General features: G+C 36.4%; 1 protein-coding gene across 17 annotated transcripts in view; it reads right to left on the bottom strand.

Annotated features, from left to right (window-relative positions):
- Positions 1 to 19,755, bottom strand: part of Br140 (bromodomain-containing protein 140) — a 78,436-nt gene that overhangs the window by 38,598 nt on the left and 20,083 nt on the right. For 8 of the 17 annotated variants that reach the window (XM_069309211.1, XM_069309214.1, XM_069309207.1 and 5 more), the window contains 8 exons: positions 12,320 to 12,521; positions 10,786 to 10,910; positions 10,524 to 10,644; positions 9,709 to 9,897; positions 6,797 to 6,938; positions 2,531 to 2,666; positions 1,748 to 1,863; positions 631 to 854 (listed from right to left, as the gene is read on the bottom strand). In XM_069309211.1, the coding sequence (XP_069165312.1) occupies positions 631 to 854; positions 1,748 to 1,863; positions 2,531 to 2,666; positions 6,797 to 6,938; positions 9,709 to 9,897; positions 10,524 to 10,644; positions 10,786 to 10,910; positions 12,320 to 12,521 (1,255 nt within the window). Of the gene's footprint in view, positions 1 to 630; positions 855 to 1,747; positions 1,864 to 2,530; positions 2,667 to 6,796; positions 6,939 to 9,708; positions 9,898 to 10,523; positions 10,645 to 10,785; positions 10,911 to 12,319; positions 12,522 to 19,019; positions 19,080 to 19,755 lie in introns of all 17 variants that reach the window. The other 9 variants (XM_069309205.1, XM_069309204.1, XM_069309206.1 and 6 more) reach the window with 3 other exon arrangements.

Raw genomic sequence — 19,755 nt, 5'->3', positions numbered from 1 at the left:
TAATAAGGTACTGTATTATACAAATAAAAGTACTGTATTTAATCGTGGACTGCAGTGGACCAGAGATAGAACAGACAAAAACCTGTCTTACTAGACCAGTAGGCAAGATCCTATTTCCCCTTATGCCATCTTCTGGCTATATTGCTGGGAAGCCTAAACATTCACTTTTCATAATGCTAGCAGACAAGCCAAGTAACTTATCAACATCTCCATATGCTTAATGGAGTGGAAAAAGGTGTTCCTATTCAACACACACTAACTGCTTTTCCTAAACATCTGGCCATTTCTACCATCCTTACATAACATATGCACCCCTCAGTCAACTATTAACATGTACTCTGTTCCCACGGGTCTGAGGATGGAAAGTGTATATATATATATATATTCAGGAAATCCTTCATACGAACAATGCTATATATCTGGTAAACATACATCAACCCTTAATCTATAATCACTCAATATACTTCCCTACAAAGTAAACAAATGCTCTTCGCAACAATCTACATGCATTTTGTATATTTCCAGTTCCTTATCTTTTATAATTACAATAGTCATACTTCCTACGAGACCTTCATAAAATATTAGCTAAAAACAATTTTTTATAATACTGTAAGTTTTTAATAAACTCACTTTAGGCGTTCCTTTAATGCCGGCTCTCCGCTGTTGGCGCTGTGAAGGTGTTGTTATTGGCGAAGACAAGGACACATTGCGAACCCTGGTCGGAGTTACGGACATGCTTGGACTATGGGTGAGGTGCGACCCAACCATCTGTGGTGGTATTGATGGTGGAGTGCTTGGGCGACTTGGTTCCCCTGGCTCTGCCTCATCATCAATCACTGAACTGTCATCAATATCTGAAAGAACCATTTTCAACACTGCGTACAACTATCATAATTAAACAATGTACCAACTTTACCTATTCATATTGTATGTAGCTATTATATACCTCAACACAGATGTCCCTGGAAGCTCCCATCCCTATCTAAGCTCGATCATGTTGCCTGTTTTAAATTCCAAATGCCATCATGAGTTTAATTCATTAGGTAATCCTCCACTTTCCCTTTCAACAAAGTTGGCTATATACTATCTACCCATTATTCAAATCCTTTGTGCTTTTATCTTGCATGTCTTCCATAAAAGACAACAGTCAATTCTCTACAGATGGCAGGACGATCACTTTACTGCTCCTCATGGCTAACTTACTGCCACAATTGTTACATCTCTTGACCCACTATACTGCAGCAATTATCACATCTCTTGACCCACTATACTGCAGCAATTATCACATATCTTGACCCACTATACTGCAGCAATTATCACCTCTCTTGACCCACTATACTGCAGCAATTATCACATCTCTTGACCCACTATACTATACTTGCTTACATTCATTTGCTGTGCATATGAATGTAAGCAAATTCAACAAAGTTTTACTTACATATTAAAAATCTACTTTTTACATGTACAGTAATTTAATGACCAAATCACACGTCAGAAAGATGGGGAAACGACAGCGTTTCGGTCCGTCCTGAACCATTATCAAGTCGTGTGTGATACAGTAATTTAATGTCAAAAGGTATGAAATGACTCATTCTATCATTTGGACTAATAACACATTACTTGCAAAGAAAAATAATATATCAGATGCACCGTGATCGTTCATAACCAATTATTATGTTCAAGCAGGAATTCATACTATAGGAAGATAAGTGCACTATGTCCTAGCGTCTCTCTTCTCGTAACTTACCAGAGTCCTCCTTGTCAGAGTCATCATCAGAGTCATAATACACTGTACTGGCCTTCTGACTTACACTTCCTGATTGATTCAGGGCCAATTTCCTTCTTACAATGCCAATTTCTCTCCTGAAAAAAAAAATTGATGCAAAGATTAATTAAAAGGCATCAAATAACAAGAAATCCCAACACCTCTCCTTCACTTGCAACAGTTTTGTGATGCTAGAGACTTTTTAATCATTCTGTACAACTTTCAATGAGTGTGATGGGAAAAAACCTGTGAAAAGACTGCACTGGATTAGAGCGTAGTATCTGACAAACAGTAACTAGATGGATACAGTGAGAGGAGGAACGTCAGGGTAGATGGGAGTGGCTAGTGGGGTTCTACAGGATTCCATAAAGTGGACCACTACTGTTCCTAAGTAGATGTTTTTCCAAAGGATGTAGAATCATATATGACAAATGTTTACAGACAATGCAAAATTGATGGGAATTTTATGGAGTGAAGAAGACTAGAAAATATTACAGGAATGGATGGACAAATAGCTACCGGAATTTAATCCCCCACAATGTAAAAAATGAGGTTTGGGAGCTGGAAATGAAGGCCAGAAGGCAAGTACAAAATACAAGCGAATCTGCCATAAGATTAAAAAGAAAAAAGAAAAAACTGGGCATGAATATAACACCAGCCTAAATACCAGACGGGCCAATGTTACTAATTCCTCAAATGATACTCAAATATCACAATAGATACTTTAATTACAAATGGTTACAAGCACAACATTAAAAGACTCACCTAATGAGCTTAACCCGTTTAATACGAGCTACATGGTGTCGTAGCATGTTGGCCTTATCCAATAGCTCCAGCAGAGCCTTTTCTCTCTCCTCAAAACTCAAGGTATCATCAGCATCAGCAGCAAGGGCTTCATCAACTGTGAAGTAAAAGGCACTGATGAAGAGCCAGCCTATAAGTTTACTTGCTACCTCTGCATTTGTCCAAAATATCACAACCAAATGAGTTGTAACTAAAATTTAGAAAAAAACAAAATCTAAAAATATTTAACAATCCCCTTGTACAGTATGCTTACCTATACATGAAATGCCTTGGATAAGATGTATGTTTAGAAATATATGTATTCTATACATTATGTGAGGTTAACCAAATTGGAGGCGATGAGTCACAATAACGTGGCTGAAGTATGTTGACCAGAATGCACACACTAGAAGGTGAAGGGACGACGACATTTCGGTCCGTCCTGGACCATTCTCAAGTCGAAACGTCGTCGCCCCTTCACCTTCTAGTGTGTGGACTGGTCAACAAACCCAATTGGAGATTGACATACTAGTAGTTAGGAGTGGGTTTGAACAGGTCAAGTTGTAAGCCCATCATTTCACTTGCGTAGTTTTAACACAAGGCTATAATTTTCATTGTAATGCAAAGTTTGACACTTTCAAGTGAACCCTGACTTGGATTCTCAGAAATCATTTGGCTTCACACAAAAATAACTAGTTATATATATACTCTCCCTTGCAATAATTCTTAATATTAAGTTGCTGTTGATGTTGCCCTTGGATCTCAGGGTCGCTCATCAATCTTATGCCTAGGTTGCCCTGTCTACTCCACAAGCTCACTTCCCTTGAGGGGATGGTCTCGTGTATACATTTAAAAAATTACAGGAGTATTAAGCTGGTTTCATGTAAATCAACTAATGAAGAAAAGGGCATAAGCATTACTGTACAATGTGACGAGTGGTAAAACACAAAAAAATGTTACACCGAGCTATATTACGTTCATTAGGAATGATTTAAGATTTACTATCGATTTATGATCATAGTTTTGCCTAATGCTGCATGCATAATTTAACTGGGTCATGAATATCCCAATTTACACATGCAATTGTACAACAAGGAAGACTCTTTAAGTGGACCTTCCTCAAAAAGAAGTTTATAAACAACGGACATTTGAGAACAGTCTAGTTAAAAAAAAACTTCCTCAAACTAAAAACCATGCCCATTGAAAGAAGGCTTATGCCACTACCTATACACTTTAACAGTTTAGTGTTCTGGTGTTAAAATGTGTTGTCCATAATACCTACTGTCACCATTCCCATGATTACATCAACATGTCATCCGATTTAATTTGTTTTTCCACTTCCTATTTGCATCAATAAGTCGCAAATCTTTTGAAATATGCATGCAGTCTTCGGGCAGAGCTTACAGCCACCAACTTCAGTATTAGTATTAGTGGCCCAAGCAGAGCTTCCAGCTTGCTCACGTGGCTACACCATATGATCTAACAACACACTCCAGGCTCCTGGATATTCCTACCAAGATTCCAAGTGTTTTCTTACATCTTTTGTATAATATTTTGTAATGAAATTATTGCTATAGCAAGATAAAGTGATAATAGAGCATAAAAAGATTAAAATGTAAGGAAAATTGATCAGCAATGTGAAGGGTACAACTCTTAGGAAATGCTGTATTATTGTCAGGAAGAATGGTTGTGTTTGGCCTTCCAACAGTACTGACAAATCACAACCCTCGTCAAAATAGGACTAAGTTCAAGAAACTTCACCAGGATCGAAAAGGCCTTGCCGTACTGATCCACATTACCGTACAAGTGTTTATACCACAACAAGAATAAATAAGGCCAACAGAATGAGTGATTTCCTCTCAAGTCCACTCCACCACATAACATCCAAGAAAACTCTAGATAAATTGAAGATGGTGAAATCTAGATAGCAATAAATGCTCTGAAGATGGTGAAAGGGTTGTAGAGTATCTAGATGCTCTACAACATCCATTGGCAAGTCAAATTCTCAACAATTTGTCCACGTCATAACTTTTAGTAACAATATTTATATAAAGATCTTTCTGTAAAAGAAGAATATGTCATCAACATCCCTACATCAACTGTCAGGGTTTACGCACATATTAACAAGGATCTTCTGTTCGAGAGTACGAAACTCAAACTATTTAATAAATACAGACTAAGCCACGATGATTCCTTAAATAAATAGATAAATAAATAAATAAATAAATAAATAAATAAATAAATAAATAAATAAATAAATAAATACATAAATACATAAATAAATAAATAAATAAATAAATAAATACATACATACATACATACATATATATACACATACATACATACATACATACATACATACATACATACATACATATATATACACATACATACATACATACATACATACATACATACACACAGATCTCAGAAGTGAACACACAAATGCTTGATGAATCCTGGCTCAGATTTTAAAGAAGTGATGGGACAAGGGGACTGCTAAAGTGCGAAGTGCTTCTTTACACCCCCACCACACGCAGCAGTGTGAATAAAGAAGTGAAATTCTTCTTTTTTTAACATTCATAACTTTCTTTTACCATCATATTCACCCTATTTCACTGGGAGGGGGAATGTCTTCCCACCCCCCATGAAAGGGAAAACCAGCCATGTATGTATGAGTGAATATTTGGAACCCCAAAAAAGAGCCAAAAAAATCTAACCTTTTATAGGCTTATACTGAAAAATTTAATCCAACAAAAAGTGTGTGGTCCCAAGTGATGCCTTAGAAGTAGTCTCCACTGTAACAACCATAAAGATAGGTTTACCTGGGCAGTGTAACTTGCAAGCAATGAAACATAATTCAGTACTAACAATCACAAAATATAGCAGCCATAACTAACCACAATAGCACGACAGATGTAATGACACTCCATTTTCCGAGTGAGGCTCCAAGTGGTTTCCCAGACGACTTTCACAGGCTACCAGGATTAGAATGAGCTTCTGGCTCCCTCGCAGATGAAGGGAGCCCGACTGTTACTGGCCTTTATCAGTGCTATTTGCTCAGGGGAAAGAATTGAGGGGGGCTAGCACAGGAAGACGAATCTAATCTAATTATGCATGCTAAATGCCACACAACACAATAACAGTTTGAAGAACTTGATGCAGTCACTCTCAAGCAAAACTAAATGAGGCAACAGTTGATGCATGCACATGGTAAAAATTAAAAGAAATTGCATTATGTAAAGTAACAATTAAGTCAATGTTACAGTATCAAAGTTTCAGCCCAGCCCAAGAGACCAGTCACACCAGCGCTGGTAGTCGGGCACAGTATATTATATTATTAATATACCAATACCCACATTACTTTGTAATTTTTTAAACAAAGTAATATATTATAATCCAGATGCAGGCAATGAGTCACAATAACATGGCTAAAGTATGTTGACCATACATACATATTATAATCCAGTGTCAGACTAATCAATAGCCTTGGGACTTTTAATCGTGTTGGGATGACGCTGGATTACAAAAGACTTGCAGTATTTTAAAACACCTTCACAGACATCCTATTTCAAACTCGGCAACATTTTTACACTATAAAATCACTAGAGTTGAATAATAACGATAAAGAACTGTCCATGGCGTGTGTGTTCAAAGGTTGCCCAGTCTACACACACAGTTATTTTATATCACCTGGGATTGACAATTTCTTTGATGTGACTGCTACATATATATTAAATCTATAGTGTCTTTTAGATATTTTCCATTTTCTCAAGAGAAACTATTATACTTGAAATAAAAAACAAATTAATTTTATGCCACACTTTGCATGATAGATTTTGGTTTTTGCCAGGAGTAGCCGACGACCAGCGCTCACGACTTTGTCCCTTGCAATGAATTGGTATCATTAATTTATTTAACAGATAGAACTAAGAAAGGGTAACAAAAGTCTTTAGAATGTGATTAAATAATCATTTTTAACCCTTACATGGCTCTAATCACTATCCACAATTACCTTTCGTGCGTAAATTAACAAAACGACATTTTTTATGCATTACTTTTGTGAATTACTTTTTCCACGCACAACATGATGTAAGACTTTGAATTAGCCAAGCCATTTAAGGGTTAAACCAGTTATTTCTAATGGAAGAGCCAAGATACATAAAATATATAAAAGTACAATGTACCTTTTTGATTCAGATCTTGACACTGCTGCCAATGTGAAATAAAAATGCAATGAAAGCTTACCTTCTTTGATTATCTTATTATCTGAGAACTCTGGTAGAGGTTTTGGACGGTGGGGTAAGAGAAGACCAGTCTCCAAGTCAAACCCTATATTCTCTACATTTCTCCTCAGTTGACGAATTATAGCACCACCCTGAAAGAATAACTAAAAATTTGAAGACCAAGTTGAAACTTGCAATCACTGAAAAGCGTTAGGAAATGTCTATATGTTGTGTTTTCTATGCAAATGTTCACCATCAGTGACTGCATGTACTAGAAGAGTATACCTATGTCTACTATGTAAAAATCTTCATCCAACAAGGAACATACAGTTTCACATATCAAATTTCTTATTAACCTCACTGACCCAGATGCTAATAATAAACTTTATTCATTCATGCAATTCCATTCTTTGCAAATCTTAGCAATCTCTATTCATCCTGATCTACATAAATTGTCTACCATATACGAGAAAATTTAATTCATTTAGGTCTATTTGCAGAGTATATTAAGCTGACAAAGAAAATGAAAACAAGCAAGGACTGCAAAATACTGCAGGAGTGATCAAAAGGGCATTAGAGATTCAACCCGAGTAAATGCAAAAGTCTGAGAATGGAGTTGGAAAAACGAGGACCAGAAGAAAAATACCAATTGAGAAGAATGCAACTAGAGACGTCAGCAAGGGGAAAAAATACCTCGAGTAGACATCACACTGCATCTCACACCAGAAGCGCACACAACAAAATAATGTCAGCACGATACACAAAGTTAGGAGACATAAAAACGTCCATCCAAAGCCTAGGAGTATGTACCACTGGCACGGAACTTGCACCTAGTGAAACACACATTTGAGAAGTTCCACAGAAAATAGAGCAGCGAGTTCGAAAAAGGTGGGGAACCACTGCTAAACGGTATTAATCTGTTTATTAATATCACCCACTCAATGCCCAAATTACTAAGCATGCCAATACTATCTAACAACACTTTTTGCATGTCATTTTACTTATTATTCCTGTATGAATGTCCATCTCTCTCTCTCTCTCTCTCTCTCTTAAAACTTTGAAAACTCACCTGCATATTGGATTCATTCTCTGTTTTTCTTTTTCATCAATAATGACATTTCTGCCTCAATTTTGTCATCAGAGCTTCTCAAATTCTTTTAATTTCACACATTTCAACTTCTTGTAACTCAACCCTATTTAATACTGTAATTACATTTTTAAACCATATCACTTTAGTAAATTGTTTATTTTTTTTTATTTTCTATTTTCAATTTATTTAGAAATGAGAGGACTTTCCTCTGCTATATTGTCAAGTTGAATAAATCTTCAGCATTATAAAATAAAACTTACCTTAATTTAAACAAATACTCTTACAAAGACAAGCATTCAGTGGACAATGTTTAGTTCAAGTATGAGCTTCGTTCAATCTAAATGAAGAACACACAACTTGAGCTGATATACCAGACCATTCTCATTGACACCACAAATAATGCAATAGTTTTGCCTGACCAGAAACGTTCAAACGTATACAACCCACCTAACCTATCGAGGTCAATGCTCAGAAAACGTCAACATTATAATGCCTCACTGTATACTAGGATACCACAGATTGTGGCGGTTCGGTCAATTGCATTAAAAATGTAGTGTATTAAGTGAGAGCACAGGTTGGATATACAGTACAGTGGAGGTTGGAAGTACATATGCTCAGGTTATATACAATTCTGTTAAGAGTTGACAAAGCTCCCACTTTAACAAAACAATATCTGCAGGCGATGAGTCACAATAACGTGGCTGAAGTATGTTGACCAGACCACACACTAGAAGTTGAAGGGACGACGACGTTTCGGTCCGTCCAGGACCATTCTCAAGTCGATTGTGAGAGAACAGACTCACAATCGACTTGAGAATGGTCCAGGACAGACCGAAACGTCGTCATCCCTTCAACTTCTAGTGTGTGGTCTGGTCAACAAAACCATATCTATTAGCGATTAATTGCTTTGGAATCTACTTCACCCAATTTCTTCAGTAGTTTACCTATCATATCAAGTCCTCTTAACAAAAGACGAGCAAATATTCATCAAACAGCTTCAACATTTCTTCACAAATTTTCAGTTAATTTGTGAAGAAATGAATGTGTTTTGTTCCCCCATTTCCATGCAGTTTGCCAGTCTCATCAAGGTCTCCTTTATAAGGCCCTCTTCAAGCCATAATGAACACCATTCAATATCATTAACTATACCAATGTAACATCATTTATATCACAGTGAAATTAATGATCCAACCGATACTCCAAAAATTATAGTACCGTATAAATTGCCATCCACACTTCCGTGGAAATAAACATTCCATTCAGAGCTAAAACAGTCGACAGAGCTACAGCCTTGCACGCATGGGGTCCATGGTTCGAGACCCATACAGCCCAGGTGACTTGAGTATAGTACAGTACTGTACTTGAAGCACATTGGAGGAACGTACAAAAATGAACCGTTGTGCCCAAGAGTTCATGCTCTTTTTTGTTTTTATTACTAGAATAATGCAAATGGTATAACTATTCTGCCCTAAACCTAAGTAAGCTATCCTAGGCATAATATACTGTACTTCATCTTAAGCCTAATTTAGTACATTGTTATACTGTTCTAGGCCTAAGAAACCTAAGGTTAATTGCTCCTTTCTTTCTCTAGCCCTCTACAAAATTAATACTACGAAATGTGAAATTTTTTGGGTGCAAATGTTCATTTTTGTACATTTGACAAATAATTGCTTAAAGTACGGTACTTTACAATAATTATTAGATGACAGGCCAAATGATCAGCTTTACTAACAAATCCTTATTTAGTGATTAATCACAACATTGATCTTTATGACTAAAATTTGCTTTCTCAGGACAACTATACAATTTTTCAAAGCATGTTCACAAGCATAAACAAAACTTACTTGATCCCGTAGCTTAACGGCAGTTCGGTAAAATATAGTTTCCTTGGCATTATAAATAAGGCAATTGTCGATCATCAGCTCAAAATCACTGGCAAATTGGTCGACATCTCTGTACTGGTGAGTCTGCGCTTTTTGTCTCATTGTGGACAAATCCATCGGATGCTTCACCACATCTAAGTAGTCATGTACCTGAGATATACAAAAGGTAAAGTAATTTGAAAATACTTTAAAACAAAAACAAAAAAACCTAGCTAAAGGCTCTTTCTTTCGATCTTAAATCTTCAGTTCATTGTCGAGTTGAGCTACCTAGTCTGCTTCTCCCAAAAAACTAATTTCTTCAATGGTGCCACTAATACATACATACACACACACACACATTCTCTCTCATTTTCTCTCTCTCTCTCTCTCTCATTTTCTCTCTCTCTCTCTCTCTCTCATTTTCTCTCTCTCTCTCTCTCTCTCATTTTCTCTCTCTCTCTCATTTTCTCTCTCTCTCTCATTTTCTCTCTCTCATTTTCTCTCTCTCTCTCATTTTCTCTCTCTCTCTCTCTCTACTTAATGCATGAAGAGGAGAATACGAATGATTGTATAATTGCCAATTAAAAAATCAGGTTAATTTATCTTAAGAAATGGAAACACTGACCTGTTGCCAGTAGGCCAGTAGGTCTTCTGAAATTTCATCTACTCTGACGTTCTTATAAAATGACAATTAGAAACACAGCTCTTTCACTCTATAAATACACAGATATGTTCTAATAAAGAACACATATATATATTGCTAATACAGGTACTGTATAATCGAACCAAAAACTAACCTCCACTAAATCAACCGGCTCGGCAAAAATCATTTGCTGGTCTTTCTCTTGAATCAGATCTATCGTCTGCAATAGCAAGTGTACAAATGGTGCAAGCTGAACTTTCTTCTCCTCAGCTTTCCTAAAGAAAAATAATATTTTAAGGAAGCCTTAAATTTATTCCCCATGAAGCAGGGAATTCATTATAATTTATGTCTGCATTTTTTCATAATTATTTGGCAAGTAATCCAAGTACAGTAATCAATTCTACAATAATACTTACGCTTTGACTAATTCTCTTTTAGTCTTCTCTCTTTTTCTTATTAGTTCACAAAGCAACCGAGCTCTTTCCAAATCTTGCCGCAATCTTTGCCAATACTTTATTTCCTCTCGCAGTCCCTCAGCTTCCTGTATGCACATGAGGCATTACTCATATAATCATCAGGAAAAACACTTTTCTGCACACAGCTCACTAAATATTTTGCACAAACATTATAATAGCATCAGGTTAACAACTTTTCATCTCTTGGACTTTCCATTAGTGATTTATTCAACTGTTGATTGGCAATAATATTTTACCTTGTGTGTAATTATCAATTATCTGCCAGAGAAAAATTAAAAGCCAACATAGATCTGTAATATTTAGATCCTAAAATTTACATGATATATGTTGAAGCACTGAAGCAATTCAATCATGGTGTAATTTGAAAATTTTTAATAAAACTGTCTATTTCATGGACGAACAAAACTGTAGACAAAATTCTAGACTATACTTAGAGCAAATATGGCGGAACCTCCATATTTAGTTTTATAAGTACTATAATGTCAACAGATATAAATGTACCAATGCCTCTGATGTATGAAGATGTAATTTAGTGTTATAGCTGGAAGTAGCAACCATATCATCATTACATCAGAAGGTATTGTGTCCATTGGTAATTTTGTGTCCATCTTAAAGAGATTTCAAATCTTACTTTCATCGTTTAGGATAATCAGAAAGGAGAGAGAGATACAATTTCTTGACCATGTGGATTGCAATTCTCAATAAAGTCAGTGGCTTGCCTTCAGAAACATACGAACAGTATTCAAAATGATCACACAAAATGTTTTATTCAATCACTGCTACTTTTTTATACTGAATTTTGCTATATGAGCCATGTAGATAAAGATTATATAATATGCCTTGTTGTTTGTTAAATTTAAATTCTTACAAACACCAGTAGATAAGTCTGAACATAAAGTGCATGTGGTAAAACCAAGATATCAGCAGCAGTTTTGAGCCGGGATAGCCCCCAGAATCTTTTGATGTAGAATGCTGAGGTGGTGTGCAAGTATATGGTATGATTAGTTTATATTAGTTATACTGCAAATTGTCTCATCCTGATTTTGTGATATACTGCGTCTTTACAATACTGTATACAGTATAATCTAATTCGTAGCTAAATGTCACTCATTTGTACCTAAAATGTCACTTCAGATGTAGACTGTTATACATCTGTTTAGTTCAGCCAATATTGAAATCATTTGTGTAAGTTGCTACCAATTAAGTTTCTGATTCTGATGATAATAACGTTTACGTGCTATGCTGTCACTGTGACTTGTGCAATTAATGTACGTACTGTACTTTTTATACAAACTTTCCCAGTTGTAAATGTACTACCATTTATGAATAAAGTTTTTGATAGATTGATTGATAGTTATTCTTTGTACCCAAGAAAAATGTGTACAAAGCTAAACAAAACTGCACTAAACCCTTTCCCTCCGACGATTATACAGAATGTAACTTCCCGTCTCAAAAATACACCTTCCAAACTTACACTGGTGACTTTTTCTTTATCTTTCAAACACGGCGATTTGTCTTCTATTGGCCGGTTGTTGCGGCGCGAATGTGACGTGGTGAGGCGCCGCAAGAGGGGCACTCCATTTCGTGACTGCCGCTTCAGAGTCCAATACGCTAAGAGGCGGTGCATGAACTGAGACCGCTTCTGCATGTTAACGAGGGCTGCCAATTTCTGAATACTGACAGAATAATTACAAGGTTGTCTAAGAATTTTAAGATCATAGGGCAAGAAAATATTTTATTAATACTGTACCTGTACCTCAAAATAGTTAACATGATTTTTATTCTAGTAAAACAGGGAAAAGATACCACTTAAAGGATCTTCAATTCAGCAATGAAGTTGTCAGAATATTTAAGATTGATATGAAACAGAACCCTTTCTATTTCTCAAGCACTATACTCTACAACTATATGTTGATTGCATAATTTAGTCTCATTGTTTGCACATTATATCCTGCACTCAAGAGCAGGGTTGTATACATTTTATACATTTTTCCCTATACGTTATACACATCTGCCAATGTGCCTTCAAACGTTAAAATGTTGAAGACCATTAGTAATTCCAACACTGGGCAAAGATCCTACATCAGATTTGGTTAAAATGTAGGCCTAAGTGAAAAAGCTGCCAAATATTTACATTATAAACAAATGTATTAGGCTTTAACATATAAAAAGTACTTTTCAAAGCAGTACACTTGGTTCTTCTCAAAGGCAAGAGCCTACTGAGCCCTGGTTAAGATTTCACATAGTCAGGGCATGTCAATAATGAGCACCAGCACAGTGGGGAACTTTTCAGTCCTCATCATGTCATACTGGCTCTAGACACCTTAATACTCAATCCAGCCCAGAATGTAGTCTTATATATATCGCATTAATATAAAATATAGTTCAGAAGAATAGTTACCAATTCACCCCAGAAAAAAAAAAGGATTGCTCACTAGCCATAAAGGGAAGACCTGATACTGCAGTCAAGAAGCAGATATAGACCCAACAAGCTCAAACCAAATAGGATTCAGAACCGATAACGCATCTATCAAACAATCCTCATATCCCACTTTGTCTGCATCACAGCAAGGTGAGACTTAAGAGAACTTGTGGAGAAAGACACCATCCCCAAGTAGGGGGACAACAACTGCACCGTATACATGGCAAGAAGATACATCGTATTCAAGCCGAGCCGAATAATACCACCAGCAACATTGAGAAATGTTGTCTCATCTGGCCTGAGATCCAGAAGACAATGAAAGTCAAAAGAAAATTAGGACAGAACTTCTATTACAGTCTTAGGGCCAATAACTAATTCCAGGCCAGTTCTGGAACACTGGCATCACAAACAGGGAGCCCCAATCTTTACTTAACGAGGGAGACCACTTTTTCACACCATCTAGTAGAAGAAAAATGCTCTAACATATAAACTGAGACTATTAGACAACACCCCCATGAGGTACCAAACTCCCAGCCACTGATCCTGCTCTAGCAATTACTAATACAAAACAGTTTCCTAAGATGTGTGGAGACAAGCATACAATGACCCCAGGGAAAGGGAATAAGTAGGGTCTGAATGATCCAGGTTCAGACCCACAAGTCATGCCATGAATACCTAATGGGTCATATCCTCCTCTAAATAGGCTAAATGGATAAGATCCTACAATATTCACCGACAGCAGAGACGTTCACTGTCGATACTGCAGTCCACAAGCTTTAAGCTTGGACTTAGCCACAGAAGCTTTATGCTGGGAGAGAGAGGTTTGAACAAGCTCACTGCCACCCAGATAAAAGGTTACATACACCCAAGAGTGAAGAGAACCGTGACCCCAAAAGCGAGAATGTAGAGGCAGAAAGGACAACTTCCAGAGTTAAAACCTCCCACTGAAAATCCTTTAAACTGCACCAAGTAGTGTCAGACCTTTCTTCAATGTGTCGCCTCATCACAAACAAATGTGAGAAACTAAGAGACTGCCACAGTGAATGCTAGATCACTAGGACCTTCTCCTGCAACAAGACAGAAGCTCAAGGCTAACTAATGGAACCATATGTCTAAACAAAAACAACAATAAACAGCAACGATGACTTTGACAAACGTTACCGAGGGGTAAACAACAAACCGTGTCCCAGCATATAGGCGAAGCAATTATTTGTGCCGCATGCACACCACAAACACATTGCTCAGGCCATTCTCTACTGGTGCACTACCAAACAAGAACTGAAAGAACTGGGTAGCTATTTCATATTAATAAGAATATCATGGTGCAAACACCTATATTCCAGAACAATACTATTGCTGACAGCACAAACTCACAAGTCACAGTGAATATAACTCTTGGTAACTAGTCAATATTGTACAAGTCCCCCTTCCCCCCAACACACACACACACACACACGAAGAATTTACTTGTGTAGTATAAGCTCACCACACGAACGGAAGTTTTGGCTATGTTATCCTAAATATAACAGAAAATATCTAAGGATAACATAAGCCAATTGACGGAATAGTTATGGTTCCTACCTGCTCACACATCATGGTGCAAGGATCAGTTGAGTAAGAATGTGATACAGCTTTGATCAAGGAATTTTGTCGCTTTGTTGGTGCTGCCACCTAGTGGCAGTTGTGGCTAGTGACCTAGGGGGCCATTCTGTAATTAACATGCATAAAAAATGATGCTCCTTGGAGTGCCAAGTAGTTCCTGGAAAGGCTTTGAAGCTGATATAAATGCACTTTCTGGCTGCATTATGGGTTGGATTAAATACTGTATTCTCCACTGTTTGCCTAGCACCAGTATGACCAAGCACTGGTGCAGAATGTCAACTTACCCTGACTAAGCAGCAAGGGTCAGTTGAACCTTATCTTGGGAATCAACCATGAGTAACAGCTCAAAAATACTGATGAAAGCAATTAAGGTATACAACAGAAATTAAACCAAAATATTCATTATCTGGAAGTACTGTACAGGTACTGCATAAAACTCCTTTAATCTTATGTAAACAAACAAAAACTTATTAGTAGTCAAACTACACCAGTGGAAACAATTTTGAGTTCAGACAATCAAACTACATCACTGTTAATAGTATTTTACTGTATTAGTACATGCTATTCGCATGCTTCTGCAAGGTTACATTCATCACATATCACAAAAATTAACTACAAATTACCACCATAAATTCAACTTGGAATCCTTGTTAAACCGTATTCTATCTATAGAAACCTCTTAACTGCCCTCACTAATAGTATACTATAAAGATTTGTTGCAGTAACTGCATACATCTGTTATTAACTGCCAATACTATACAAATAATAGAACTTTGTCAAATTAATACCAGCACTAAAAACTAAGAATTATTAATGTTGCCAGAGAAGAAACACTTAAGAGCATATTAAATAATTCACTGACAATACAACCATCACCCATTTCTAATAGGAAAAATTCAGGAATCATTTCTTCTTATCATTTCTACATTACAAAACAAATCAATCCCTGTGAGACTTGTAGTGGTTTTAAGTGATTAAAAAAATGATTGTAGTCCACCTGTTACTTGTTTCAGAGTACTATACAGTAATTACTAAAGGAACCACAAGGAGGAATACTTATTAGTTACCAATGGGGCTTACTAAGAGTAATATAAATACACCTGCATGTACAGTACCGTACATCGGTAAAAGGAGCACATACTCGGCAGGTGTGCGATCTCCAGCCCATCAGTTTCCACCTATTCCTTCACTAATTGCCAAAGATCAAATAAGGCTCAAAATGCCAGCTGACCATTTCTACAAACTGGAACAACTCGGATAAACTGGATGCCTCAGGTCTCGGGCATGATAAAGGAAATATACACAGTACTAGATTGTATGTATAAACAAGAAATGTAATGAGAAAATTAAAGATAACCAAGTCTTCAGTCTTAATATTTCAGGAACACTATTATACAGATATGAAGAGGTTTCTAACACACTTGTTTTAGCCAAGTAAAATGATCATGAGATTAAGTGCTGTAATGTATTGAGAAAACTTGTAAACTTACAACCGATTGATCAAATATAAAAAAACAAAAGCAACAAATCCAAAATTAAAGTTTACTCTTTTTGCCAGTGTTAAAAATTGCTTCTTTAATTTAACTGGCTGTATATGGCAGTTAGAATTACGCTTAAAGCTTAATAATAAATATCCAAGCTATCACCCATTAAGAAAAAATTCTGTCACTAAATTTTACATTCAATCTTATATGATGTACAATAATCACTATTAGAATATTCCTTGATTTTACTACTCTAGTGTGATCTTTGAAAGGGTCTCTCAATATTTAAAATGGTATGAAATAATAGTATGTTCCCCAAATTTTGATTGGTACACGAGAAAATTTTGCATCAAAGATTTGGCGATTTTGACACGCACTTAAAAAAAAAAAAAAAAAAAAGACGCCCACCCCCTGATACAGGAAATCCCCCACCCCCCACCCAACAACAATTTGATTAACTTAAAAGGAGACCCAATTGTCAGCTTTTCTTATTGCTAGGATTCATCAAACAATTATGCATCCAATTACAAAACCTGCATAACTTTCAGCCATCATAACCCGCTTTGTTTACATCTGCTAAACAGCTTACGAGCTTCAAGATTTAACGACCCAAGGTTATTGTTATAAACAATAGAGCTTGAGAGATGCATACACTGTTTATTAAATGTAAACAAAGCTGCTATGATTGATGAAAGATGTACAGGTTACAAGTATGGATGTGCAAATGCTTGATGAATCCTAGCCCAGAATGTCACCCTATTCTGACAATATTCCACGATCAACAAAATCTCATGTCCCATAAATCAATGATTCTATTTACTGTTTATTAAGCTTTCTGGACCACCTTTTCAGCCTCAAGTACTTCAGCACATACTTATTCCTGCAGCACAGTAGTCTACATTCTCAGCTGTCAACTGAGACACCTGGGTTCCAATACCCAGACAGGATAGAAACGGTTTTGCACATTTCCTTTCACCCAATGCCTTTGTTCACCTAGCAGTAAAATAGGAACCTGGGAATTGGGTACGAATTGTGGGTTGCATCTGGGAATGGTCAACAGCTGGCCTATGGAGAAGGGAGTTGGAGACCTTGATAAGCCAAAGTACAGGCTTCTTGTCCCCAGTAACAGGAATTATTGATAAAAGGAACACAGTTGCTTATCTTTCGTATCTAACTTTCTTTCATTAACTTTACGATTGTTTCCAAATATTAACTTAGTCGCCAAAAACATTGTATGTGTTAATTTCAGTTTTAGTAATGAGCATAAGCACATTTATGGAATTAATCAAAATATTTTCAACAAATTCACCTGGTTGAAGATCATCAGGCTGTGGAAACATTGATCCTCAAAACAAACGCAAGTTAAGCACATGGTCTACTGAACAATATGAAGGCACCGAGCTTTGGCAGCTCAAACTCCCAAAGTCTTCGCACAAAGGAGTTACTCCATACAATAACCTTTTAAGTGTTAAATTCCCTAAATAATTTATGCACCCAAAATAATCTACCTAATTTATCCGAAAACAAATCGGTTGCAAATTCTTCAGGTCAGTGTGGCACAGGACAAATAATTATAGTACACATCGCATCCCCATCCGCATAAGAGACAAAAATTGTTATAGAAGACATCCATCCAGTATCAACAATGCATTACAAGATTAAACTATTCAGTTTCTTTGATTAAAAATTTATATAAACACACCTAGCAGTGAGACATATTAGCAGAGGGCATGAATTATGTGGGCGGGGGGAGATGGGAGCAAAAACCAAAGACAAAACCCAGAACCTGTAGAGAATGGCAAGCAGCATAACATTTCAAGGGGCAAAAACCAGTGAACATTATACAAATTGTTGGTAATGATAATGCGTGCCACAGAGTATATGAAAATTAGTTACAGTATATGAAAATATTCAACAAGCTTGCGTATTTACAAACACGTACGCGTGCACACGCGTAGCGAGCCTGCAGGAATTAATTTTTATTGGAAAGAGAGAGAGAGAGAAGGGCATGCAATTACTCAATCTACATTAACTAACTTTCAGGTAGAGATGTGTTTTTAAAACAATACAGACAATCTACTTCTCAGGGAAACTTGAGCATTATTTTCATATTAGGAACATTTAACTTACATTACTTTAGTAGCTCTATGCATGCACGACAAATACTGTGAAACATGTAGGTAATCACTGAACACATATATAAATACATGCAAGCTAAATTAAAACTCATAATTAAATAAAAAATTACCAAAAATTATTAAATAAATTTTAGAATAACTAAAGTGCAAAATTAAATAAATAACCAAATTTGAATAATAATTCTGTAGAATAAAAATGTTTAAATGTGGCAACGTGAAAGAATTAATGAGCATGAAGTCATACTAGATGGCGGCAAAACTAGAATATATTTGAAGCCAACTTCATTCAAATCACAATACGATATCTCCAAGTGTCAAACTCTGTAACATTTACTCTAGAAGTAATCGTACCATTCATAAATAATTCCATCGGAATTTCATGAAAGCAGACTTTTTTTCAAAATGTGAGTAACCAAATGAATCACAGTACTCTATGTCATTACCCAGGAATACGTGTATATATATATGTCCATTCTCACGTCTACGAGAAGTTTCCTTCCACTGGGGAGTAGGTTACCACTCACTTACTTTTCACAGGGTATGACGGGCACAGAGTTGACAACTCCAGAATAGTAGGGGAGGATTGGACTATGAGACGCAACACGGAACAGAAGGGGGGTGCGGCAGGAACAAAACAAGAGGTTAATGCTAAATGATGCTGCCTTAAGACACACATATACACACATACACGCATGTATGGCCCCCACGTTTGGTTTTACTGATTTAACAGAAAAGGGGGGAGCATTTTAATTCATTTTAAGGAAAACATGGATCTTTGCAATGAGTCAGCAAAAAGGAAAACATAAAAATAACATAGAAAAAGGGAACCTTAAATCAAATTTGCAAGAAAACGGGCATCTTTACAAAGGGTCAGCACAAAGGAATACCAATCTGAAAATGCACAAAGAACAGAGTGTAGCAAAGCCGCACCTCATGCATGTGATTGGGTTAAAACACATACATGCTTAGTGAACAGGCTGTGCAAGCAAAATGGGAAAATGCTAAGTGCTTTGATGGCTTATTCATCTGCTCATGGTTTCTATTCCATCCTTGATGAAGGGCAAGATCTTGGCCAGGTGTATACCTAACTCCTCATAACTGTTCATAATCTTCTCATGATAACCAATTGGCAAGGCATGCATTTTTTTATTTTGATTTGATTTTATTATTTTGCATTGCATTTTATTATTTTCTTCGTGACCTGCAGCTGAACCTTGGAATTCTTTATCAGGTAAATTATTAATGACTCAATTTACATCTAGTC

This window comes from Procambarus clarkii, chromosome 64 (assembly GCF_040958095.1).
Source record: "Procambarus clarkii isolate CNS0578487 chromosome 64, FALCON_Pclarkii_2.0, whole genome shotgun sequence".
NCBI lineage: Eukaryota > Metazoa > Arthropoda > Malacostraca > Decapoda > Cambaridae > Procambarus > Procambarus clarkii.
Note: the sequence above shows the minus strand (reverse complement) of the source record. Positions and strands in the feature narration are given on the sequence as shown.